Source organism: Penicillium cosmopolitanum, assembly GCF_028827165.1.
Source record: "Penicillium cosmopolitanum strain IBT 29677 chromosome Unknown utg000006l:49.0-5199605.0:1.0-5204138.0, whole genome shotgun sequence".
Lineage (NCBI taxonomy): Eukaryota > Fungi > Ascomycota > Eurotiomycetes > Eurotiales > Aspergillaceae > Penicillium > Penicillium cosmopolitanum.
The window spans coordinates 4,675,536-4,701,060 of NW_026622676.1; the positions used below are offsets into that span (position 1 = coordinate 4,675,536).

Consider the following 25,525-nt stretch of genomic DNA (forward strand, 5'->3'; position numbering starts at 1 on the left):
TTTGGCTCTGCATTCGTATCCGATCGCCTTTATCGTACAAGCAAGGTGTCTGTCCAACCTCCCCGGGTGACAGGCCGATGCATCAGATTCTGCTCTCCACTTTCCAGTCTATTGAAAATCTCCCGGCCACGCTGGTTGCAGTGGATCTGATCGACCGATCGACCTGGTAGTCTACCGGTCGGTTGTCGAAGGCTGGAGAGGCAACTATTATCCCAGCAATTCATTGAGTCCCGCCGTGCGCCGGATACCTATGCATCCCAGGTATTCGGGGGATGAAGATGGCTGGTGAGGCTGGACTCGAATATTATATTGCCAACCCCATGCAAAGGAGGCACCGAGGCATAGGACGGAGTACGGAGCGGAATACGGAGTAATTCAGTATCCAATATCCATTGCTTGCTTCCTTACGACCATCGTCGCTCGGTGATATCCCGGGGATATGCCGAGTCTGGACCTGTCACTTCGTGGCGTTGTTTGTCCCCGTTGTACAAGCCTCCTGCAGGGATCGGCATTCAACTCGGTTCCTGCATCTACAGGACCGTGTACACTAGTTACTCCGTGAAAGCTTGGAAGACTAAGGTTACCCCATCAACGCGGATTGTTTGTGTCGATTCAATGTTGATGTGTATCAGGAGTAACCGATTAATAGGACGTTCCAATGGATCACTTTCTTTGGCGACCTAATCTCTCACACTGCTAGATAATTTGGTGCGGGGTTTTCTCGTATGCATGATACTATCGAATGGCATATGCAGGTGTACAGTGCTGCCCAGATATGGGCTGGGACAGTCCTTGCTTTTACTTACAATCTCGACTACTCAGTACATACTCATGTCTGTCCGTGGAAGGCAACTGCATCTCTTTGAAGGTAATGCCTTGCCGGAAGCAAACAACATCGCAGCTCGGCAATTAGTATCTCATAAAACTTGAATTCGACACCCTTCTCTGAGGCTGGTTCACACCTAGTACAAGACCTAAGTTCCATGGCAGCAGAGAACCCTGCAGAAAAGGGTGATATATCGTATTGTATGGGAAACGGAGGCTATCTAGTACTTGGCGATTGCAAGGCTCACAACATACCTCCTCTTCATCAAGAAGTACGCCTGTATATCGACTCTAGTAATGAAGCGTAACCACTGGCATATATCTGACGCCGCCGTGTGTGGACAGCCGCTGGGCTGGACAGTAGTATTTGGCTGGGTTTTCCCGCCTTAATGCGATGACGAAGCAATACTCTCCTACATGGACGTTGCGGTTCGTGTCGTTGCCCTCTCTCTATTCGATTGAGGGTTGTTAACTTGATTGCGGCTGATCCAAGCGTTGAGGATAGTTAACAGGAAACCTTAGCTCACCGACTAGGATGAATGTCCTACAACTCCTCTTCAAGAGACAAATCACCAAGCGCTAGTGCAGAAGGCTGCAATCGTCTTACTCTCCATATCAGTTTTCCCTTGATGGGTCTGTGGCTGAAAAACTTTCGTCAACCAACAAAATGGGATTATTGATTTCGCCTGTCGAAACTGAGGATGTGGATTTACTTGTGCGAAAAGTCGAGTTCCCTGCACATCAGGACGGCCCGCTCCATCGCTTCATGTTCCTGTCCCCTGGAGATCAAAAAGAAAGCGAAATGAGATGGATGGTTGACGGGCTTTTAGAGGCGGTTTATCGAGAGAACGAAACTCTGTTCAAGGCGTGCGAAGAAGAAGGATTACCCATTGGACTGATAGGCTGGACTTTGGGTTCAGGAGCTCTTTCAGAGAGAATAGATGGTGGAAACCGTATTCAAAATAGCCCGACAAGCGAATCCAAATCAGAGCAAGGAACACAAGTGGAACCCCGGGGCAGCTTAACTCCTCCCTCTTTGGACGTGACCTCATGGCTCGGTATTTCAAAAAGACTCAGAGAAGAGAGGCAAAGAGTACTCCAGGGTCCTCAGGAAAATGAAATATGCCGTAAGCCTACAGTCAACTTGAATATTCTCACGCTCACGTATTTCCCTTAGGAATCACCTCCATGGCCGTGGATCCAAGTTACCAACGAAACGGTATTGGGTCTGCACTTCTGAAGATGTTTTGTCACTACATTGATGAAAATGCACTGGATGCGTTTGTTATGTCTTCACCGGCTGGTGTTAGACTATACTCCAATTTCGGGTTCAAGGCAGTTGGCGTTGTCGAAACAAAACATGGAAACTTCACCAGCATGTTGAGGACTTCGGGTTTCATGGGAAACAATGGCAATGTCTGTGAAGAGGGAAAGTTGATGGCAAACTCTCATCATTGCTATGAAGAGTAGTAGCAAACGTGAACGACATGGTTGCCATTCATCAGAAAAACAATCATGGTGGGTTACCCATATCTAATAGATTGCTCTTGTCATCAAAATAAGGATCTTTAAATTGCCTACAACCGTAGGAACACATCCATGATCTTCGCTGTGGTTGCCACGAAAAGACTTGGAGCAATACTCTCTATAATGGCACTACTGGTAGAATCTAATCTTGCATAAGTGATTACATTTAGCATGATATATGAACTAGCATCTATGAGTACCTTGCTAACAATAAAGGTAACGATGCAATAGAAAGTGTCTGCCACCGGCAGACTAGGGGTGATAACGACAAACATGAACCGAAGAATATCACAGTATAAAATACAACCAGGAGACCGACCGACAGTCTGCCTGGATGAAAGGAAAAAAAGAGAAAAGGAATCGCCTTTGTGTCGAGAAACCCTCCCTTTCCGACCACCCACCTCGACTCATCCATCCATCGTCCTGCAGAGCCCAGAACATGCCGCATAGAACCACCAGACAGTTGGGTCTGGTCTCGTGAAGGGTCATTCATTAAAACAATATAGATCGAATCACCGAAGGAGCCAAGAAGCCACCATGCCCTACATTCGCACTGGCTCTGCTCGAAGCGCAATATGTTCGAAGAATTTTTTTTCGACTTCTGTTCAGAGAAGACGACGCAATACACCACTATCAGAAGTATGATTTCATCGCGCGGTCCCTTGTTTTGGACGTGCGAATGTTCAACTGAATTCGCTTAAGCCTTGCGGGAACGGGTGACGGGGCCGTTGGAACGGCCGGTCGAGGCAGCGCCGTTGGGGGTCTTGGGGCTGCCGTTGGCCTGGGCACCAGCTGGGGAGGGGATCTCGAAGTTGCGCATGTCGATCAGGGACTTCTTGCCGGTGTTGCTGCGAGGGCGGCCGACCTTGACCTCCTTCTTGTAGGTGGCGATGTAGAAGGAGATAAACAGGAGCAGATAGGAGGTGATGATGCCGATACCAGCGAAGGCAGCGAACTCCTCACCGGCACACTGGCCCATGTTGGGGGCCCAGGGGAAGTAGGCGGAGGAGAAGTAGGTGTAGGAAGCGAAGTAGATGAAGCCTGTGGATGGGACAGCGTTAGTATTTGCGCATAAAGTGGGTGGGTGTTTGATTTAGATTTGCGCAACTTACCGAGATCAATGACGAACTGCACAATCTGCAGCATGGTGATATACTTCTTCCACCAGATACGGACGCCACGGGCACTCTGGAAGTAGTACCAGTACATGACAACGTGGACAAGCAGGTTGATGGTGATGGGCACCCATTGCACAGCAGTGAGACCGATCAGCTGGGTGTAGCAGAGAAGAGCAGTGGCACCGTGGTGGTAGGTGTGAAGGAAGGTCAAGGGCTTCTTCTTAAGGACCAGGAAGACGGTGTCCAGGAGTTCGACGTATTTGTTGATGTAGTTGAGCTGCGGAGAAAGAAGGCGATGTTAGCATTAGAGGTCAATTGAGTGGAGAATTGGGTACGCAATTGGAATACATACGTAGTACAGAATGATGAGGGGCTGAGTCCATCCACCGTTGTGGTCGCAAATGGTGTAGAAGACGCCGTTGCGCACGAGGGTGGGCAGAAGCTGCTCGACGAACAGAGCCAAAAGGATGGCGCTGACAGCAGTGAGAAGGAAGTTGTGGATCATGAAGAGGGTGTTGAGCTTGAAAGCGGGCAACTTCTTCATGACCTCACGGCCACCGAAGATAACCACGTAGTAGGTAACCAGCAGGGTGGCGGTCTCCTTGAAGGTGGAGAGAGGGGTGACGCCCTCGGTGAACTTGAACTCGCTGGCGGGGTAACCCATGACCATGTCGAAGGCCTGATCGAACAGAGGCCACAGATGGACGCCGAAAGGACGGTCCAGGGTCGGGATGGGGATATTCTGAAGGAGGTCGGCCATGACGACGGTTGGAGGCCTTGTGAGGCGGATGTCGCGAACACAAAAAGGGAAGACCGAAAAAAGAAAAGGAGGAAAGAAGAGAGCCCCGAGATCGCGGATGAACAAGGCGCGCGAAAATAAAAGGAAAGGAAAGGAAAGGGGAGGGGAGGAGACGAAGTAGATGAGCGCGTGGTTGAAGGAGGACAGGTTTAAAGGGACTCGGGACGGTTCTTGTTCTTCTCTTTTTTTCCCGGCGCGTCCGTTGGGCAACCACCAATTGGGACTAGCGCGGCATGAAAAGGGGCTCCCGCAGCTTCCGAGGTAAATCGAGTATTTATGTATACTTATGAGTATGGGATAATGGGATATTTGGTATAAATATTAGTATCTAGTTGTCATAGTTTTGCGATTTATATTTAACATACCCTATTTGCTCATTCAGATATGTCTATGGAGTAGTGTGCCCCAGGAACCATCACATGCCGTCTTCAGCCAGGCACCACCTGGGCACTAACCTGGCACCGCTTTCGGCTGAAGTAAATAAGAAATGGGTCCCCCCCCCAACCAATTGCACCAATATTGGGCCCCCAATTACACCAATCCAGTAGCCTTGGATTTTGACCAATTGATTCCCGAGAGAGGGTTGCAATTGAATACGACTGCACGGCAGTGTAGTACTAGTATTATTCACAAGCTCATCCTAGGCCGACTCTGTACGACTCTCATCTCCCAGGGGTTCCTTAGGGCTGCGCTTATTCAGAAATTAAATCCGTGATATCGTCTCCACTCGGCGAGTCAATGCGCAAATGGCGTGGGGATCCATGGATTGATTCCAAGGTTTGTACGATACTACAAGTAGTATGGCAAATATGCAGGTGCCAATCCCGCATTCCAAGGTTTCGAATGGCAGTGTTCTGCTAGTACTATATAACCCTCAAATTGGAGCCGTGGAGTCCTTATACTACAAAAACGCGGGTACCCTCAATTGGTAAATCTTGCATGCCTCGTAATCAATTTGTATGACTACTAGTACTAGTATATTTTATCTGGACCCGGATCAACACAACTTGAAGTTGGGGCAACCTTTGCGAGTGGTGGTATACCATACTAGGTAGTGTGTGCAATCACCTGCCTTGGATACAATATATCCGCGGAGTCATCACTGATCCCATTGGATGAGCAATACTACTACTACTGGAAATACACTTACTATAGATGCAATTTGCTGCTTCTAAGGCTCTACCCCCCCCCCTAGTAAATAACTTTCAATCTACTAGTATACCTACACTAGCCATGCTGTTCCAAGCATCATGCATTTCGATGCTATAGATACTGCTGTCAGATAGCTCGGCCAATCACGGAGAAGCGTTTGCGATCAACGGGCCACATCGGGTGATGACTAAGATCTAGCCAATCATGGCCTGAGGTGTCGACACCACACCACCCGCAAAATCCAGCCGGCTAACACGACACTTCGTTCTCCCTTTCCCCCCCTCCCCAATCGACTCTCCCCTCACCACCTCTCCCCCATTGACTCCGGTCCCACAATCCTCTCCGCCATGTCGTCCCTCTCTATCTTCCGTGTCGCGACCCGCGCCGTCCGCCCTGCCAGCTTCATCCGAGCTCCGATCGTCCGCTCCCGGGTGCAGACCCCGGTGACTGTGGCCGCTACCCGCGCCCGTTTCTTCGGCATCACCCCCAAGCGCATGTCCGGCCACGAGGACGAGACCTACGAGGAGTTCTCTGCTCGGTAGGGTCACCCCTGCGACTCAATGGCCTCGGCCGTAGCCGGAAGAGGAGACGGGAGGTTGCCGGGTACCGCGCTTCGAGATCGCCTTCTCTGAGTGCTGCCCGACAGCCCGCGTCGATATCTTTCGAGCTCTATTCGAAAGCAGCCTACTGACAATTCGTCTCAATCGCAGTTTCGAGAAGGAATTCGACGGTGTGCAGGATGTCTTCGAGCTCCAGGTACGATCACTTATCTCAGACCCCCAACCACGGAGATGACGGCTCGACTTTGCGACATATATGGTCAATTGCAGAGCTATTCTCATCGGGGCTCACATATCAACGTCTTATAAGCATCCATGACTGATCCGCTCCATCCAGCGCAACCTGAACAACTGCTTCGCCTACGATCTCGTCCCCTCCGTTGAGGTCCTCACTGCCGCCCTTAAGGCCGCTCGCCGTGTCAACGACTTCCCCACCGCCGTCCGTGTTTTCGAGGGTACGCAAATGATCAGCAATAGCAGCAGACTTTCAGATTGGGAATATACCGCTAACACCCGCAACAGGCATCAAGGCCAAGGTCGAGACCCAGGAGCAGTACAAGCAATACGTTGAGGCTCTCGAGGGCCTCCGCCAAGAGCTGGGCGTTACCCTCCGCGAGGAGCTGTACCCCAAGGAGGTGTAAATTAGCGCTTTCCACAATTTTTGTTGTGTTTTCCCTTTCCCCCCCGTCACTTTTCTCTCACGAAGTTTACCCCCAACCCACACTTGTCGCCCTTGGCCAAGCACATGTCTCTCTTTGGCCGCGCCGAGCGGAGGGTAGGAGAGAAAGCTGTATACATACTTTAGAGATCTCCTGTGTTGTTAGTCCCGTCTGGAAAAAAGTCCGATCTGGTTCAATCTTGATTGGTACTTAATCTACTTCTTTGTTCACTACTAGTATCATGATTCGACCTAGAGTTAGCCTGCACTTAGGCATCTTATAGAAAAATCAATGTCAGGGTAACTATTCGAAGGCTACTTAGTACACAGCTGAATGGTGTACTGCCTAAGCCTGTTATCCAAAATTATCCGAAGTACTACTAGAACGTGAACTACGCGTAGTAGGAGAGGTTATGGTCTACTAGTCTAGTAGTACTTGTCTTGGTATGAAGACCAATTTGAATCTACCAACTATAAAGCACAGGAAGCAAAACCAAACATCGACGAATTGACAATGTGCAACTAATATAAGTACAGAGAAGACTAGACCCACGAATCTCGAAACAAAATTATGGCCAGGAACGTAATTTGCGTCAGAGCAAGAATAAGGAACTGGAATCATAGGTGAAGGAAAACGGAAGTCATCAATAGGTATGTTGTCCGCTCTAAACGCCAGGTACCAAACCACCGAGTCGGGGAAAAATATATTCATCGGATAAGCAAGGTGATGCAAAGTGTCGTCAAATGACAAATATGTCATGGTATATCACTCAGTGCGTTCCGACGTACTTGAAGTAAGTCGGTCGGCAGTCCTCCTTCTGCAGCCAGTCCGCGCCAGCGTAGGACTTGCCCGGGGTACAGCCGGAGCACTTAGGCGAGTTGGGGCAATTGTAGTAGGGAATGTGGTTGTAACCAATATCGCGGAACCTAGGTGACGACGATTGTGATTAGCGGGGTGGGTCAGACATGATGGGCATGTGGAAGGGAGGGGATGAAACACACCAGTGGACATTAGCGGCGTTAGCAAACAAACCGACACCGAGCGAGTGGACGGGCGCATCGCCCCAGCGCTCGTAGAAGAAGCCACCCGCACGATCCAGGAACTGGAAATAATTATCGTACTTCTCGCCACGGAAGAAGTCCAGATCGCCAATTTCGAAGTTGGACCAGAAGTGGCAAGTCGAGTAGCCGTTGGCAATCTTATTGTGTTCGGGGCGGACCACGTCGTCCGTGATCCAGTCCATCATGTTGTTTTCATTCAAGTAGCTCGGGTTCGCGGCAAGGAACTTCTTGGTTTCGGGCCAGAGGGTCTTGATGGTTTGGGGCGCATCGTACAGGTTGATGGTGAAACCGTAGGTCTTGTTGTTATCCTCCATATAGCGGAATACGTCATAGTCAACATTGCAGAAGAACTGGACCTTGGGTTCAATGCGCCAGTAGTAACGGTAGCCCTCCAAAGCGGGGTGCTTATAAAACATGCCGCTGTTCCAGCGACACATCTGGTGGTAGGAGATCTTGTCGGCGTATTGGATGTTCTCCTCCAGGAGAATCTGAGCAGATTCCTTGAAGAGCTCGTCGTCAATCCACTTGGGGACATCCCAGTGTTCCTTGGGCACCAGCTCTGCAGGGCGCACTAGGTTAGCTATTGTGTTCTGGTTGTAGGGGTGAGAATAACGCCAAAAAAGGTCGGAGCGTACCGTATTGGCATTTGGCATTGGTCATTGACTGTGTCTTCTGCTTGAACTCGTCGGTGAAGGGCTTGTCGTTGAAGAAGATATAGGGGTAGTTGAACTTGTTGTTCCAGGTGCGCTCGAGGTCCCGCATGGTGCTGAGCATATCGTTCAGCTCCTCGTTGCGGACAAGGGTAATGAGGGCGGCATTGGTGCGGCTGGACTTTTCACTGTTGGCGGCGTAATCATGATCCTCTGCTCTCCATAAATTCCCAGCGGGTTCACCGGTAGCTGGTTATCACAAGCGCGTTAGATCTGTTAAGGGCGAGACGACGGTCGATTTAATGGAGGAGGGCGGAAAGTGGCAACTCACGATCTAGAAGAGGGTCTCTGGTCATGCCATGAGTGAGTTTGGAAGTGGGATTTTGGGGGTCCTTATTTAATTGGAAGACCAAGAAGAGAGTCAGTAAGATGCAAGCCGCACCCAGCATGCGAATCGGTCGTGCGATCGCCATGATTGCGGATTGATGTGAAAGGGGGGAGAGACCGGGGAGACCGCAAGAGGAACGAGACACACCTTTCGCGCCGGCGAGTCTCGACCCACGCTATCCCCCATTGGGACTAGCGGCCGTCGGTGGACGCGCGGGCGTTTAGCAACATCAAACAACTATCAACTATCAACTACCCTATCGACCACAATCACAATCACAACACTCGTACTCGAGAGTTTTCCACAATGGTCCTCGCCCTCGGCGAGCTGACCAACCAGCTAGTCGTGGCAGTCGCAAAAGTCTCGCCTGAAAATGTACCCAAGCCTTGCCACGGAGCCATTCCTCACAATTGTTGATCCAATATCTAGGACTCGCCGCGCGTTCAGACTCTCCGTCGACGAGTGGAGCGGGCTCTCCGCCCTGGTCCCCATGGTAGGGTTGATCAATTCGCAGTCGCACGCCAACTGGAAGGTCTACAGGAGAAATTCGAGGTCGTCGATCGACCAGAATTGGCCGATGCTCTCCACAGACGGCTCTCGGAACTAGAGAGTTATTCCAATGCGTGGCATCCCGAAATTTTGAGCCTGCTTCTGCAATTATCAAACCGCCCAGCACTACTGTCCAGAATTGAAAACTTGCCAAAGCGTGAAACTCTACCGGCTGATGATGACGGTCCTTTATCTTGGTCTAAATTGGATGTGAATCCCCAGCACTCCGTGTTCGACGACGAGAACATTTGGGAAGAGGTCGACTTTGCGGCCGGGTCCTCAGACGATGATTTTTCGTCTATCGCCAGTGAAACTTCAGCGCCTCGAGACTTGTCAAATCTGGACAGCGAACTGGAAACTGAATATGTTATCCCCGACGATGTCTTCGTACCGGCGGATGACGACAAAGGCCTCCTCGCTTCCATAGAGAGGGGTCAGTTCTGGAGATCAGAGAACAAGGCCCTAGTGCCTCGCGGCAAGGAACTTGCCTCCCAAATCATCACAGAACTTCAACTGGCACGAGAGACAATTTTCATGCTGCAAGGCCTGCCCACATCGATCTTTTGGCATCTTGATGAAGATGTCGTGATGGACCGTAGTTATACACTGAAACACTCATCCAGCCAAGCCCTATTGTCCCTGCTTCAGTCGTTCACGGAAATTGGTACTCAGATCGATTCCTTGCGGCGCTTCACTAAATCCCCGCAGATGATTCCTTACATGCAAACATTTTGCCGGGGCATAGAGGAGCGCCTGCTTGAGTTTGACAGGAATCTCTCACAGACTCAAGTCAATTATCTTTCCGCTGGGTGTACGGTCAGTTTACTCCAATTGCTCCACGACGTTCGCCAGCATTTCTGCCACTTACAGCTGCTGTCGGACCTAATCTCCACTCTAAGACGAGGCTCAGAGGCTCAGCCGATGCGCTGTCTTGACCTGCTTTATGACATGATTTGCATGCGAGAAGCTTTGGGCGATGAAAGTGCAGCATTGTCTGATCTCTTCTTCTCCTGCCTCAAGACCTATACTACATCCATTTCACGTTGGATGGAAACCGGAAATCTCGATCCCCAAAACAGCCCATTTTTTGTGCGAAGAAACCCCGAAAATCGCGATCTGAAAACCATCTGGCATGACTGGTATACATTGGATGATACAGTTCGACCACAGAATATCCCCAAATTTCTTGAAGCCGGCATTCGAAAAGTCTTCATTACCGGTAAGAGTATGGTTTTTCTACGACACCTCAACGCGCTTCCTGACATCTCCGAGCCCTCACAAAATGGAGCCCTGATGCTCAATGACCCTCACTCTGCCAATTCATTTTTACCACTTCCTTTTCCTTCTCTGGTGGAGTCTGCGTTCGATCAGCTAGTGGATGCCCACCATTCTGCTAGCGCTGGTCTTTTGCGGAAAGAACTCGATGAACAGTGCGGGCTGTGGACTTCCCTCGATGCCTTGCAGCACGTCTATCTCGGCAGCGATCTGAGCATCCTTGGCACGATCGACGCTAAGATATTCGAGCTCATGGACCGTGGTCGCTCGTGGGACGACAAATTTCTCCTAATGGAGGTCACGAGGTCGGCATTCAGTATCATGCCCACCATCGATCCTTCAAGACTTATTGTGCGATCGACTGGTACTTCAACTTATGAGCACCAAAATCCCAACCGCAGTGTCCGGATTCTCGAAGCGATCTCCATCGACTACGTACTTCCCTGGCCAGTTGCCAATATTATCACCCAAGATGCGATAGCATCATACCAGCGCATATCCACATTTCTCCTTCAGATCCGACGTTCAAAGTATGCCATCGTTAAACAACGCGCGCGAGAGGCGCGCAGAACCGGAGGTGATGGTAGAGATGATAAACTCGTTCATGCTCTTCACCACAACCTCTTATGGTTCCTCGATTCCCTCTACTCTCATCTTACTTACTTTGTCATCGCTACCTCAAATCAATCTTTCTGCACGGCGCTATCAAATGCAGAAGACGTCGATGCTATGATCGCCGTCCACAAATCCTACATGGCCTCTCTCGAAAAGCAGTGCCTCCTCAGCAAGAACCTCTCACCGATCCACGAAGCTATCATCAATGTTCTGGATCTTTCGATAAACTTCGCGGATCTGCGGACCGTTCACGCTGCTGAAGATGGACCGGCAGACCCAGATAACACCATCAATCTGGACGCTCTGCGTCCCACTCGAGTCGCAGAAGACGACTCCGATTCCGATTGGGACGAGGACAATAATAAGTTTGATCATGAGCAAACGCTCACAATATCATTCCGAGACTCGCCCTATGACCAGCAGATGCGGAACGTGAAACGGCAGTTTGACCATCTGGCCGGCTTTGTCGCCGATGGGTTGAAGGGCGTAGCTCGTGCTGACGGGATGCCGAGCTGGAATATCCTGGCAGATAGACTTGAGTGGCAGAAAGGCTGGCTCAGGTGATATTGGCTTAAGTTAATGAAGTTTGATGGCTTGAACGATTGCTTGCATTTTGCATTTGCTCTGGAGTTATGGCGATGAACTAATGACCACCAACTGGTGGTCGCTTCTTTATTTCCGATCCCCTTATGATATACGGAGATATGATGTCTATTATCACGAAAGGCAACTCTGAAATTAGGCACTACGCATCAAAGAATAGAAATTCAGAGATCAATGCTTTGTATTTTGTAAGATTTACTACCAGTAGTCGTTAACTAGAACTATGCCTAGCACCCGTGAGTAGGCAAGGGAGAAAGGAAAACCCGACCCGAACCCCCATTTGGCGTGTTTACCAACTCATGTTGCGCCCGGAACCTAACCTACCCTACCCTAACCTAACCAGAGTCGTTCCAAGGTTCGGCTCTATACATCTGAGAGCCTTCATCCGTATTTATCAAGCATGAACTCCGAGGAGATCGCAAAGCGATTGAAACTCAACATCACAGTCCTAACAAATGGTCGTTGTAGGGAGATCGCCTCTAAGCCAAACCAAGATTGTCCCCCCCGAGCCTCGTGTGATCATATGGAACCACCAGCGCGACTTAGCAGAGCGTGTTGCCCTGCAAAGGTCATCAAACGGCGAGTTGCGAGCTGTCAAGCGAGTGGCCCTCCAAACCGGGGGCAGTTTATCAGAACTGAGTGTCATAAACAAAATCACGACCGCAGCTGAGTAGGTGGTTTTCATTACGAGGGTCCAGTAAATGCTGATTCGGTTATTAATAGAAATGAGAAAAAGAGGGTATTTGTTGATTTCAAAGGCTGGTATTCAAATCAAGAAAACATATACTTTGTAATGGAATATTGCCCTTATGGTGACATCGACCAATGCTACCCGGCGCCGCTCTCCGAAGCCGAAGCCCGCGCTATTTGTGGACAGCTACTGGATGCACTAGCAGTGTTGCATGGTCTTGGGATAGCACATCGTGATATCAAACCCAATGTATCCACATAAAGTCTTTTCAATCTCAAAAGGAAAGCTCGAGTACTCACGCGTGAGGGCAGAACATCCTGGTCGCGGAAAAGATGCCAATACAGGTAAAACTTGCGGATTTTGGAATCAGCAAGCACTTCGAAGATACAGAGCTAAAAACACAGACTGGGACATTCGGATATATGGCCCCCGAAGTCCTGGGGCTCTTTGATGATGGATTTGCGTATACAAAAGCAGTTGATATCTGGTCTCTTGGGTGTCTGCTATACAAGACTCTAACCGGACAAATGCCATTTACATCAATGCCACACTTGCCACTCGAGAAATATGTGAAAGGAGACAGCGCATTTCCTGAAATACCTTTACTTGAAAAGGGAATCAGCATTGATGGAAGATCATTCATTTCGAGGATGCTACGTCCAATACCCACAACACGTCCACTGGCCTCAGCAGGTCTACTCGACGAGTGGATCATTCCCAAAACAACCGAAGATATTGCATCAAGGCTAGAAGATCCAGTATTGATGCATACGTCAGCTGCTCTTGAAGAATTGAAAAAAGGAGACGAGAAAAAGGAAAGCGAAACAAATCGGCCGCAAGATTGGCTTCAGCAAGGTATCATGATTGAAGAAAAGGAGTCAACCATTTCTACGGAGAGTACTATCTATAAAGATGAGATGGTATATCAGCATAATCTCAAGAAAAAAGAGTTAAAGCTAACAGATTTTTATAGGACTACGCTTCTTTAGAACTTTGGCACTTGGTCAAGAGAGATAGCTGGCTTGAGGATGATAAAATACGACTTGGGTTACTTCTCGAGTCAGGAGCGAACCCAAATGCCATCCATTGTGGATATTCCGCTCTCCATCTTGCCTTGACTGATGGTCCATCAGCGAAGCCAGCTACTTGGGTGGAAATTCTCTTGAAATATGGGGCCGACCCAAATTTGATCAACAAAGATGGATTTTACCTTACTCATCAAATGGTGGCATTGGTGCGACACAGAGCCTTCCGCTCAATTGATGATCGCCTTGCTCCTAATTTGATTGATACCTGCAAGTTTCTCTTAGCCCATGGTGCTCGCTTAGAACTAAAGAGCAATGGTAATGGATATACTCCACTCATCTATGCAAGCAAGCTGAGGGATGCACCGATGGCAAGATTCTTGTTTCAAAGTGGATCTCATATAGATGAATGTTGTCATCAAGAACGCACGGCACTGTTCTATGCTGCTGCAAATGGGAGCCTCAACATTGTCAAGTCGCTCATTAATATGGGAGCGAACATTAATCTGCAAGACTTTGAAGGAGCAACTCCACTGGAAGCGGCTGCAAGGCAGACACTCAATGACGGTGTTATAGCTTACCTAGTGGATAATAATGCGGAACATAACTCGAGGGATGGGGGCGTTAAAAGGCGAATTAAGCGCGCGAAACTGTGGAGCAAGATCAAAAGAACTGATTAGCGGATTCACATAGCCTGCTGGTGCCATGTGTATGCCTGGTGGCAATCTCAAAACGAGGTGCACTTTATTGAAGTATCGCAGAATGAAGATTGTGTCTATCCTAAATATTTTGGTATCTTAGTCGTGATCTTCATTCAACTTCAGCGTAGCCAGTGCGTTGGGAATCACGCAAAAGTGCGTAAGGAGCTTTTGCTTCTTTTACAGTCTAAGTGTTGCAACCTTGGAATTCATGTCTACTAATTTCGAGTCATCCACAACAACTGGCAAAAGGAAGAGCCTACTCCAGAGCTCTTCCTATCCCATACATATCAATTGAGGACGGCATTGAACAAATTAAAAAGTAACAGCGAATGCCTGTCCCATGAGGTTTATTAACCCGCGTCATTCTACTACTTAATTGCTACACTTTGTTAGAAGCTCCAGTACGACATTGTCTATGTGCTATATTTCATTCTCTGTTTCGTAAATGCTTTTGAACGTAACATAACCCATCTCACTCCAGAATAGCCAAAAAATAAACAACCTATAGACAAGGAAACGCGTACAACATGAACATGAAATGAGACACAACCAAGTGTGAGAGCTTCTCAAGCTCTCTAGCCAACCCAGCGTCTGGCACTGAAGAAGATGCGACCCCAGGGACCAATGTCACCCCACTGCTCGGCATCGGGGGAATTGTAGCTGGCAATGCCGTTCATGACGGTACGCTCAGGGTGAGGCATGATGGCCAGCACACGACCGTCGGGACTGCGGACACCGGCGATACCCTCGGGACTGCCGTTGGGGTTGAAGGGGTAGCGCTGGGTAGGCTTGAGGGTAGCATTGTCGACGAAGCGGACGGGGGCCAGGCCCTCGCGAACAAAGTCGCCAGCAGACATACCGGGGGTACCGGCGAACGAGGCGCGGCCTTCGCCGTGGGCAACGGCGATGGGCAGGGAAGTGCCGTCCATACCGTGGAAGAAGACCCCAGGGCGCGAGGGATCCGGGTCTGAGACACGGACCATGCAGACACGTCCCTCGTACTGCTCGCTGGTGTTGCGTTCGAAGCTGGGCCAGTTGCCGGCACCGGGGATAAGCTCCTTCACGCGAGACAGGAATTGACAACCGTTGCAGACACCCAGGGCGAATGTATCGGGGCGTTCGAAGAAGGATTGGAATTCCTTGCGAGTGTTCTCGTGCAACAGAACGGACTTGGCCCAGCCTTGACCGGCGCCTAGAACGTCACCGTAAGAGAAACCACCACAGGCAGCGAGACCGGCGAAGCTGGCCAGGGAAACACGGCCAGAGATGATGTCGGTCATGTGGACGTCGACAGCGGAGAAGCCTGCGGTGTTGAAGGCAAAGGCCATCTCGGCCTGACTGTTGACACCTTGCTCACGGAGGATGGCGACGCGGGGCTTGTTGGTGAAGGGTGAGTATTGGGAGAGACTGGTCATGATAGGCAGGCCCCGGTCCTTGGGGTCGAAGCTAGGGTTCCAGGACAGACCGGGGTTCTTGTCATCGAGGATATTCTCAAACTCTTGATCAGCACACTCAGCGTTGTCACGGATCTTTTGCAAAGAGTAAGAGGTCTTGGACCAGGTTTGCTGGAGCTTGGCGCGAGTCTCGCGGAAAATCAGGGAGGCCTTGTGGTAGATGGTGAGGTTCTGCTTGGGCTGCTCAGAAACACGACCAATCTTGTGAATCAGACCAGCGGGAGGACCACAAGTAGCGAAGCAAGAGCGGAAGTGAATCTCGTGCTCCTTGCGAACCTGGAAGACGGCGCCAAGCTCCTCGTTGAAGAGAGCTTCGACGACGTCGGGGGTGTTGAAGGAGGAGCAGATGTTGTCGGTCATGATCTCGACACCGCAACGGCCGGCGAACATCATCTCAGCCAGAGTAGTGAGGAGACCACCGTCGGAGCGGTCGTGGTAGGCCAGGACAATTCCAGACTCCTGGAGCTGCTGAGTGGCATCGAAGAAGTCACGGAAAATATCCATATCACGGACATCAGGGCACTCAGAGCCAACCTCACCGAAGACCTGGGCAAGAGCAGATCCACCAAGGGCCTTACGACCGAAAGCGAGATCAACGAACATGAGGACAGTCTCTCCGACATCCTCGAAGCTGCGGAGAGCCGGGGTCCAAGTCTTGCGGTAGTCACCAACGGGGGCGAAAGAGGTAATGACCAATGACATGGGCGCAGTAACCTCCTTGGCCTCTTTCGAGGCCTCGTCCTTCCACTTCATCTTCATGGACATAGAGTCCTTACCGACCGGGATGGAAATTCCAAGCTTAGGGCACATATCCAGGCCGATGGCCTCAACGGCCTCGTAGATAGCAGCGCCCTCACCGGGGTGGCTGCTGGCGGACATCCAGTTTGCGGACAGCTTCACCTGGGAAAGACGGTCGACTAGGTCCGAAGCGGCAATGTTCATGAGAGACTCAGCAACAGCCATACGAGCGGAGGCACCGGATGAGATAAGAGCCAGGGTAGGCTTCTCACCCATGGACATAGCCTCACCAGTCTTGACTCCCTGGAGCAGAGAGGTAGCAGTGACAGAGACATCAGAGACGGGGGTCTGCCATGGGCCAACCATCTGGTCACGAGCAGTCAAACCACCAACGGTTCGGTCACCAATGGTGATAAGGAAAGACTTTGAGCCGACAGCGGGCAAGGAGAGAACTCTGTTAACAGCCTCACCAACCAGCTCGGTCTTGGAAGTGAGCGAAGGCAGGTACTTAGTAAGACTTGAGTCCACAGCGGGAAGAGTCAACTTGCGCGAGTCGACGGTTCGGGTCATGCGAGGAGGCTTGCCGAAAAGGACCGACAAGGGCAGGTCAATGGGGGCCGGGTACTCGGTAGACTCGCGGTCCAGCAGGATGAGACGCTTCTCTTCCTCAGAAGTGCCGCCTCCGCGACCGACAACAGAGAAGCCGCAACGCTCACGGTGAGCAATGGCAGTGAACTTGTTCATCGAATCCTCACCGACAGCCAGGACATAACGCTCCTGAGCCTCACAGCACCAGATTTGCATGGGGCTCATGCTACGGTCAGCGCTGTCAACTTCACGAAGCTCGAACTTCGCTCCCAGACCAGAATCGTGGATAAGCTCTGGAAGGGCGTTGGAGAGACCACCAGCACCAACATCGTGAATGAACTTGATAGGGTTGTTGTTACCCATCGCAACACAGGCATTGATAACCTCCTGAGCTCTGCGCTGAACCTCGGCGTTGCCTCTCTGGACACTGGCGAAGTCAAGGTCCGCGGAACCCTCTCCGGAAGCAATACTAGAGGCAGCGCCGCCTCCAAGACCAATGAGCATGGCGGGGCCACCCAAGACAACAAGGAAAGAGCCGGGCTTAACAACATCGGGGTTCTTAAGGGCGTGCTGAGGACGGACGGTACCGACACCACCAGCAATCATGATGGGCTTGTGATAACCACGGATTTCCTTCTCGCCATTGCCAACATCAATCTCAGTGAGAAGAGTACGGAAATATCCGGATGTGCAAGGACGGCCGAACTCGTTGTTGAATGCGGCACTGCCAATAGGAGCCTCCAGCATAATATCCAAGCTGCTGGCGATGTGGTTCGGTCTGCCAACATCAAGCTCCCAGGGTTGCTCGTTACCAGGGATCAAGAGGTCAGAGACACAGAAACCGGAGAGACCGGCCTTGGGGCGAGAGCCGCGGCCAACAGCACCCTCATCACGGATCTCACCACCGGCGCCCGTGGCAGCACCTGGGTAAGGGGAAACGGCAGTAGGGTGGTTGTGAGTCTCAACCTTGGCAAGGAAGTGGACGAGTTCCTTGGTGTGGTTCCACTCGCCGGTGGTGGGGTCAGGAGCCCAAAAAGCAGCCTCACTACCTTCCAGGACGGCAGCGTTGTCTGAGTAGGCACTAACGGTGTGCTCAGGGTGCTTCTTGTGGGTGTTGCGAATCATAGCGAAAAGACTGTTGGGCATGGGCTTGCCATCGATGACCCAGGACGCGTTGAACTGCTTGTGACGGCAATGCTCGGAGTTGACTTGGGCGAACATGAAAAGTTCGACGTCAGTGGGATCACGCGCAATAGCACCATTAGGTCCATAAGCCTCCGCGAGATATTCGATTTCAGACTCATCCAGAGCCAGACCAAGTTCCTTGTTTGCTTCCTGGAGGATCTCCTTGGGAGACTTGGTGCCACCCTGGAGAGAGATAGTCTTGAGAGGCTGAGGGGCGTGCTCGGAGAACATCAGCTGGAGCTCTGGCTCATCTTGGCTAATGATCTGGGTCATGCGGTCGTGCAGCAGATCCATGTACCCGGTCTTGTAGTCTTCGGGGCCATTGCGGAGGCAGGAGACCTTCATACCACGCTCGATGCGCTTCACAGAGTTGCGCAGGCCGCAGACGTGCGAGATACCGGTGGCTTGGGAGCTCCATGGCGAAATGGTTCCAGTTCGGGGGAAGATGTAGAAAGTATCGAATTTGCCGTCATCGGAGGTGAAGGTGGGGGGAACGTCGTTGATGTCGCCGTAACGAAGCAATTGCTCCAGGACAGCGCGCTGGGAGTTTTCAAGCGGCCGAGAGGTGTGGACGTAGTGAACCCATTGGGCTCGGACATCCTGTACACCCAGGCTCGCAGCGATGGCTTGTCCGCGAGAGCGGGAGAACGCCACCGAGCCCGGGAGGGCAAGGTAGGAGTCGGTGGACATGTTGTGGAAGTAGGTCGGGTCAAGACCAATCCTCCCTCTTGATAAAGGAGGTGGAATGGCTCAGATGCCTCTCAGAATGAGTTTGAGCTTGAGCAAAAACTAAAGACCCCGCGATGACTCCCAAAAAAAAAGTTGAGGATTGAGTGGCCCCGCCCTAAGCCCGTTGCGTCCAATTGCGGCGGGGTCTTATCGACGGTCACGTGCTGATTAACTTTTCAAAGGGGACCTTCCCAAGGGTAGGGTGTAGTAGAAGATTACTCTGTAAATAAATTACATTTATAGTATGGGGGGTGGAAATCGAAAAGAAAGAGGCGTATAGGGTATTATATCTGCTGAGACAGTTAGAAACCACTGACTTTCACATACTACCCGTACCTTTGTGAGCCATTCATCCTTGGCACCTAGGTATGGATGCCGACCATCGGCATCTACTGTAGAGTAAGGTGGGCCCACTATATTCAACCAATAGGGATTATCATACTCTATACGCCTCATGGCAGTCCAAAACACGGATTAACTATCTTACAGCAAGCTCTAGCAGATGTTCAGTTTTTTTCAGTTGAAAATTAATTACATCAATCAACAGAGTTTGATTGAGTGGCGGTATACTATGAGACCTAGGTAGGCCATGCTGTTCAAGGCTCCGAGAACCCAAGTCTATGCAAGGTCGCCCTTTAGTTATGTTGAGAGAAGTCGAAAAGAGCTCCCATAATACCACTGAACTGAGAAATAGACCATAAATAAAATGAATACACTAACAGAAAAATTGTATTTTACGAAGGGGATTTTCGCGGCCCTATTCCATTTGAAGTATCCCCTAGAAGCTATCATGACATGGCCGCCGATGGATCAGACATAGATGATTCCAAATGCACAAAATAAGAAAAAAAAGACACGATACGCGCGTGTTTTCTTTATTTTGAGCTGATATATCAGACCATGTTCCGATCTCTCCGTTGTTGGTGGATTTCATAAGGAGCTTGACCCAAAGTAGCTGAACTATCGGGGGAGGTGGGGACAACTAGCCGTGTATATTGGTCTTGACCTCAAACTTGTGGATTTCCATTAAGACTTTCTATTTGAATATTGATGAAAATTTAAGCCATATAAGAGTCCGACTTGAGTATCAAAGGTTTAGATCAAGTAGATGGTGTCTGCGACATTGAGTGAAAATAGGAGAACCAATTCCCGAACGTTAATTTCTCACCCATCCAACAAGCGATAGTTTGTGTCGATCCTCAACTAGCCCGAGCCTATCACCGCAAGAAGGGAGTTTACTGATCCATACCGTTCCAAAGAAAGAAAATTAGGAGAAAGGTGGAGAGATATGTCCTATTCTAGTGGTTGAATAAAATCCCCCCTTATTTTTTGTGCACCGAATTTGCCGAGCCAAACTCTCGGGTTCAAAAAGAAGAGATCTCGTAAATAAGGATACATGAGCCCAGGTGCGATTAAAAAACGCAATAAACGAAATTTTGGTACCCGTCATGCGTTTGGAGGGCTTGCTTTTCTTGGCTGCAGCCTGCATCGCGTTTTCTACGGGTGGCTTCAATGCCGAGGACGTTGTTACTCGCGACGTATGCATCCTCGGAGGTGGTGCTACAGGTACCTATGCTGCCGTTCAGCTAAGAGAGAAGGGCCACAGTGTTGCCCTGGTCGAGAAAAAAGACCGACTGGGGGGACATGCGGAGACACTTTATCTGCCAAGTGATAAATATGTCAATTATGGAGTCGAGGGATATTTCAACAACGACATCACCAAGAACTTTTTCAGCCAGCTCAACGTTGACTATGAAGCTCTGTTACCAGGATCAATAATTATCGAGAATGTGAACTTCAACACAGGAAAGCGAGTGCTTCCTGGAAACGAGCTCCTGGGTACTATAGCTGGTGCTATCCTGTACCGCACCGCGATCGAGCAGTTCAACTACCTGTCAACGGGGGCCTATTATCTCCCAGACAAAGTCCCGGAGGCTCTCCTCCGACCGTTCCACGAATTTGTGGAAGAACATGCCCTTCAGGGTGCGATGGGTGTCATCTTCATGTTTGCTGAGAATGTGGGAGATATCCTGAATGCTCCTCTGCTATATGTGATCCAGAATTTTGGTATCACACACATCGACGCGCTGTTGGGAGGAGGATACATCCGGCCAAAGAACGGCACAGACCAATTGTTTAACAAGGCCGCGAACTATATCGCCGAGGAAAACATTTTTTACGAGACCACGGTTTCTCAGGCGAAGCGCAATTCTACCGGCGTTGAGATGATCGTCAAGAATGCTGATGGAACCCGAAAACTCATCAGAGCGAAGAAGCTACTCATTACCTTCCCTCCCACGGCCTCCAGTCTGACCGGGTTTGATCTTCGTCCAGAAGAGTCGACTCTTTTCTCAAAATGGAACCACAAGAGTTATTACGCCGCGGCTATTACCAACACTGGTCTCCCCGACGGCATCAACGTCGCTAATACCAATCCAGATAACCAGCCCGGTAGTCTTCCTTTGCCTCCATTTCAATGGCAAATGGAGTATTCCGGCGTACCAGGTTATTTCATGAGCAAGATCGTGGCCGACGGGAATTTTACAGCTGAAGACGCGAAAGAGTTGATTCGATCCGACCTGAAGCGCATGGGCAAGACAGGCGTATATCGGACCAAAGAGCCCGAGATTGCAGCCTTCGCTTCCCACTCACCTGAAACCCTTATTGTTTCCACAGATGATGTGAGAAATGGATTCTACAAGAAACTGTATGCTCTTCAGGGACAGCAGAGCACCTTTTACACCGGCTACACATTTTGTACAGACTATTCCACTCCTTTGTGGAACTATACTAGCAGTGTGCTGGATATGATGGATCTGTAATATCTCGGGAACTAAAAGCGGAGCTGTATAATAATAATAATGCCCAACAAGGAATGTTTTGCTATGGATATGATTCAATTGGCAATGATTTATCCGTGGATAGAATTGGAGCTGGTGAGCTCTGGATCCCAATCGAATCAAATACTTGCACCAGTGACCTGATATGCTATACCAAACCATATTCTGGATTCGATTTGAAACTATGTACATGCAAATATTTCGTTTGACTTGCCTGGAACATCGGAGAAAACTCGTATCTTTCTAGCCTTGGCGAAAGCTCACATATTACCGGATTTGGAGAATAGGGGAGCTACCATAAGCGGCAATATGCTCCGAGCGAGCCTCCACCACAACAGCAGTGACAGAGATCAGACACTGTAGTGACGTATATATACTAGCAAACTTTAATTAACTACAAATAAGACTTTGCTCTCTCAGAGAGTGAATTCCGTGTAAAACGTCTAACACGGGCGGAAGATGATTTTTAGGCCCCACGTATATACAAGATGTGAGGATGCTCAGATGCTCACAGAGATCAACGTACGGCGTAGCATACGAAGCAAAGGAAACAGTAGCTGTTCGACGAAAGTAATAGCTTGAGGAGAAGAAGGAGGAAGCTGAGATAGAACTAAGTACATGTAGGCGTGGATGCCTAAGTGGATGCCATCTACGTCAGGCATTCGCGAATGGTAACAACCCCAGTCCGTTACACAAGGACCAGTTGTCGAAAGCAACCTATCACTTGATAGTTTGAAGATGTGATATTACGTGGTATCGAATATTAAAGACAAATAGAAAGCGGCTTAATAGCTGATTGATCAGATAAAGTAACCTGAAACAGGGTTTGCAATGGTCATAATAGTACTATAGTACAGGTTTAGGATCAGTCCCAATGTAAGAAAATGGAGGCCATGTGTAGGGTATATTCTGAGGTCTAAGAATGTGGAGTAGACAGTTGTTATTTAAGAGGTGTCTGAGAAGAAACTTATAGTGTAGCATCTGAATGCCACGCGATTAGTGCTTTATATTAGAAACGCTGATGGGGGTGTTTCTCTATAATCGACTTTGTGACTCGAAAGGATTGGCCTTTAAAATAACTTCTCCGGTTAAACATGGATATGAATGGAGAAGATCACTTTAGTTTGGCTGAACACAGATCATAAGTATTGACAACAAAACATTATCCGGTACCCTCGTAGCATATTACCTTTTCTAGCTAGCGCCACCCATCCTATTCGGGAAATTTTCTCTGCCGGTGGGGAATTCGAGTTCGCCCCAGGTTGGGGCTGCGGGAAGTATACGGCCCGTGAACAGGAGACTGATTAATTTTGCCGCATATCCATACTTGAAAGACATGATGTGTAAAATTTGCTATGCCAAGGCCAGGACAATGTAATATAAAAAAGGGATTGACCCCTGCAGGGCTGAGGTATCCAAATCCAAAGAGTCAACATTCAAATCGATCCACTCCTACTAGTAGATCCGGTACACACTACTACTAGTATCGAAATGGAGACACCTCGTTCAGACCACACGCATACCAATGCGACAAGTCGAACTGCCTCGATCGGCTCTGGCCCCGGCCAGGTCGACTATATCGACCTTCCCATCCGCGAACTGAATGATGGCGCCGACCTCCGCGAATACACAACCGAGACACGAACGGGAGAGATCATCAAACCTATCAAGTCGAATGCCACCGGTAAAATGGAGGATTGGAAGCTGGTAACATTCACCATAGACGATCCTGAGAATCCCAAGAATTGGTCGAAGGCATACAAGTGGTATTGCACCATGGTTGTTGCCTTTACTTGTTTCGTCGTCGCATTTGCCAGCAGTGTCATCACAGCTGATTTGGAGGGCCCAATGGAAGATTTCGGAGTCTCCCGTGAAGTCAGTCTTGTTGTTGTGACTGTCTTCGTTGTTGGTTTTGGTGTCGGTGAGTTGCCATAATTTTATGCCAGTATTTGTTCATTGCTGACAACGATTCAGGCCCCATGGCCTTCGCCCCAATGTCTGAAATGTTCGGAAGGCGCCCAGTATATGTTCTCACGCTTCTCATCGCTGTTATTTTTATCATTCCATGTGCTGTGTCGAAAAACATTGGAACTCTGATCGTTTGTCGACTGATCGATGGAATTGCCTTCAGCGCCCCGATGACGCTAGTCGGTGGTACTTTGGCCGATCTATGGAGAAGCGAGGAACGAGGAGTTCCCATGGCAGCATTCAGTGCTGCTCCTTTTATTGGCCCTGCAATCGGTCCCCTCGCCGGCGGTTTCCTTGGTGACAACTGCGGCTGGAGGTGGCTGTACTGGCTTCAACTAATTCTGTCTTTCGTTGCTTGGGTTCTCATTACTTTCACTGTCCCCGAGACTTATGCTCCTATTCTTCTCCAAAAGCGAGCCAAGAAGTTGCGAGCGGAGGAGAATGACCCCAAGTATACCACCGAGGCTGAGCTCGACCCTCGCCCCATGGGACAGAAGCTGCGCATCTTCCTTTTCCGACCTTTCCAGCTCCTTTTCCTCGAGCCAATTGTCTTCTTTATTGCCCTCTACATGTCTGTTTTGTATGGCTTGCTTTACATGTTCTTCGTTGCGTAAGTCTGTCTTTCTCTGTGATCTGACAAGTAGCTAACAAAAGCCGCAGATACCCGATTGTTTATCAATCAGGCAAGGGCTGGAGCGCTTCCATCACAGGCCTTATGTTCATTCCTTTGGCTATCGGTGTGCTTATGAGTGCTGCATGTGCGCCATTTGTGAACAAGAACTATCTCAAGATCAGCCAGAGATACGATGGAAAGCCCCCTGCTGAAATGCGTCTCATCCCAATGATGTGGTCATGCTGGCTCATTCCTGTTGGCCTTTTCATCTTTGCTTGGACCTCATACCCTCAAATTCATTGGTTCGGACCCGCCATTGGAGGATGGCCAGTTGGCTTCGGTTTCATTTTCCTTTATAACTCTGCCAACAACTACCTGGGTATGTCTTGAAATCCTTTTAAAAATTTCCTTGAGCAAGGGCTAATATCAATTAGTCGACACATACCAGCACCAAGCCGCATCGGCCTTGGCTGCGAAGACATTTTTGCGATCCATGTGGGGTGCCTCCACCGTCCTTTTTACCGAGCAGATGTACAATCGCCTGGGATACCAATGGGCGAGCTCTCTTCTCGCATTCATTGCGTTGGCTTGTTGCGCAATTCCATATGTCTTCTTTTATAAAGGAGAGGCCATTCGGCGCTTCTCGAAGTATGCATTTGCCGATGATGAGGAGCAAGCTGTCAAGGCTTGAGCACGCAATGCCTTCCCGAAGGCATGTGTCGCTGTCATTTTGGCCAGTCCAAAATTTACCAAACTTTCGGTGCTAATTAATCAGAACGAGTACGTGAATATTATGATAAAAGGAATATAGCAGAACTATTAGTATGCATTGGTTAATAAAATTAATACAAAATGGTACATCCGATTTTCTACTTTTGTGCGAGATTTTATACGCAGAATATAGTAATTAGATAACCTCCTCTTGAAGGAGCAGAAATTTCTTCCCGAAAAGTTCCTTGTATATTTAGCCAACAGTCTTTAAGCTGACGAATAAAACATTTAGAATCTGGCTTTAAGAAGTAATCTGAAATACTGAATCAATCAATTTCAATTCGAATTTGCGGGATTAAATAATTATTTTTGGGTTTTATCTTCAAGTTACTACCGTATGTTGGAGTTGAGAGGCAACCAAACTGGAAGATGTATAGAGACCAAGTGAATCGAGGGAAACAGCTTCCAGGTCTCTTACAATCGTGGTTTTCTTATTGGCCA

The 25,525-nt window shown here is 49.4% G+C and overlaps 9 protein-coding genes across 9 annotated transcripts; 6 read left to right on the plus strand and 3 right to left on the minus strand.

Moving 5' to 3' along the window:
• Window positions 1-2,013: 2,013 nt before the first annotated feature.
• N7509_006281 (uncharacterized protein) lies at window positions 2,014-2,295 on the plus strand (the record flags this gene model as incomplete). Its single annotated transcript, XM_056630918.1, has 1 exon — window positions 2,014-2,295. One exon carries the CDS (start codon window positions 2,014-2,016, stop codon window positions 2,293-2,295), a length of 282 nt encoding a protein of 93 aa, XP_056490220.1.
• A 754-nt stretch (window positions 2,296-3,049) lies between these two features.
• Window positions 3,050-4,230, minus strand: N7509_006282 (elongation of very long chain fatty acids protein; the record flags this gene model as incomplete). The annotated part of the gene is made up of 3 exons (XM_056630919.1): window positions 3,050-3,393; window positions 3,465-3,747; window positions 3,823-4,230. 3 exons carry the CDS (start codon window positions 4,228-4,230, stop codon window positions 3,050-3,052), a joined length of 1,035 nt encoding a protein of 344 aa, XP_056490221.1.
• Window positions 4,231-5,768: 1,538 nt separating this feature from the next.
• On the plus strand, window positions 5,769-6,622 carry N7509_006283 (cytochrome c oxidase subunit VI; the record flags this gene model as incomplete). Its single annotated transcript, XM_056630920.1, has 4 exons — window positions 5,769-5,959; window positions 6,132-6,177; window positions 6,319-6,436; window positions 6,504-6,622. The coding sequence occupies 4 exons, from the start codon at window positions 5,769-5,771 to the stop codon at window positions 6,620-6,622; spliced, it is 474 nt and encodes a 157-aa protein (XP_056490222.1).
• A 787-nt stretch (window positions 6,623-7,409) lies between these two features.
• On the minus strand, window positions 7,410-8,824 carry N7509_006284 (glycosyltransferase family 15 protein; the record flags this gene model as incomplete). The annotated part of the gene is made up of 4 exons (XM_056630921.1): window positions 7,410-7,566; window positions 7,642-8,260; window positions 8,337-8,600; window positions 8,683-8,824. The coding sequence occupies 4 exons, from the start codon at window positions 8,822-8,824 to the stop codon at window positions 7,410-7,412; spliced, it is 1,182 nt and encodes a 393-aa protein (XP_056490223.1).
• Window positions 8,825-9,045: 221 nt separating this feature from the next.
• N7509_006285 (uncharacterized protein) lies at window positions 9,046-11,742 on the plus strand (the record flags this gene model as incomplete). The annotated part of the gene is made up of 2 exons (XM_056630922.1): window positions 9,046-9,114; window positions 9,169-11,742. 2 exons carry the CDS (start codon window positions 9,046-9,048, stop codon window positions 11,740-11,742), a joined length of 2,643 nt encoding a protein of 880 aa, XP_056490224.1.
• A 494-nt stretch (window positions 11,743-12,236) lies between these two features.
• On the plus strand, window positions 12,237-14,177 carry N7509_006286 (kinase-like protein; the record flags this gene model as incomplete). The annotated part of the gene is made up of 4 exons (XM_056630923.1): window positions 12,237-12,451; window positions 12,505-12,721; window positions 12,784-13,392; window positions 13,446-14,177. The coding sequence occupies 4 exons, from the start codon at window positions 12,237-12,239 to the stop codon at window positions 14,175-14,177; spliced, it is 1,773 nt and encodes a 590-aa protein (XP_056490225.1).
• A 596-nt stretch (window positions 14,178-14,773) lies between these two features.
• N7509_006287 (phosphoribosylformylglycinamidine synthase) lies at window positions 14,774-18,853 on the minus strand (the record flags this gene model as incomplete). The annotated part of the gene is made up of 1 exon (XM_056630924.1): window positions 14,774-18,853. The coding sequence occupies one exon, from the start codon at window positions 18,851-18,853 to the stop codon at window positions 14,774-14,776; it is 4,080 nt and encodes a 1,359-aa protein (XP_056490226.1).
• Window positions 18,854-20,340: 1,487 nt separating this feature from the next.
• N7509_006288 (uncharacterized protein) lies at window positions 20,341-21,714 on the plus strand (the record flags this gene model as incomplete). The annotated part of the gene is made up of 1 exon (XM_056630925.1): window positions 20,341-21,714. The coding sequence occupies one exon, from the start codon at window positions 20,341-20,343 to the stop codon at window positions 21,712-21,714; it is 1,374 nt and encodes a 457-aa protein (XP_056490227.1).
• Window positions 21,715-23,223: 1,509 nt separating this feature from the next.
• Window positions 23,224-25,004, plus strand: N7509_006289 (MFS transporter; the record flags this gene model as incomplete). The annotated part of the gene is made up of 4 exons (XM_056630926.1): window positions 23,224-23,653; window positions 23,707-24,310; window positions 24,361-24,692; window positions 24,748-25,004. The coding sequence occupies 4 exons, from the start codon at window positions 23,224-23,226 to the stop codon at window positions 25,002-25,004; spliced, it is 1,623 nt and encodes a 540-aa protein (XP_056490228.1).
• Between the last annotated feature and the right edge of the window lie 521 nt (window positions 25,005-25,525).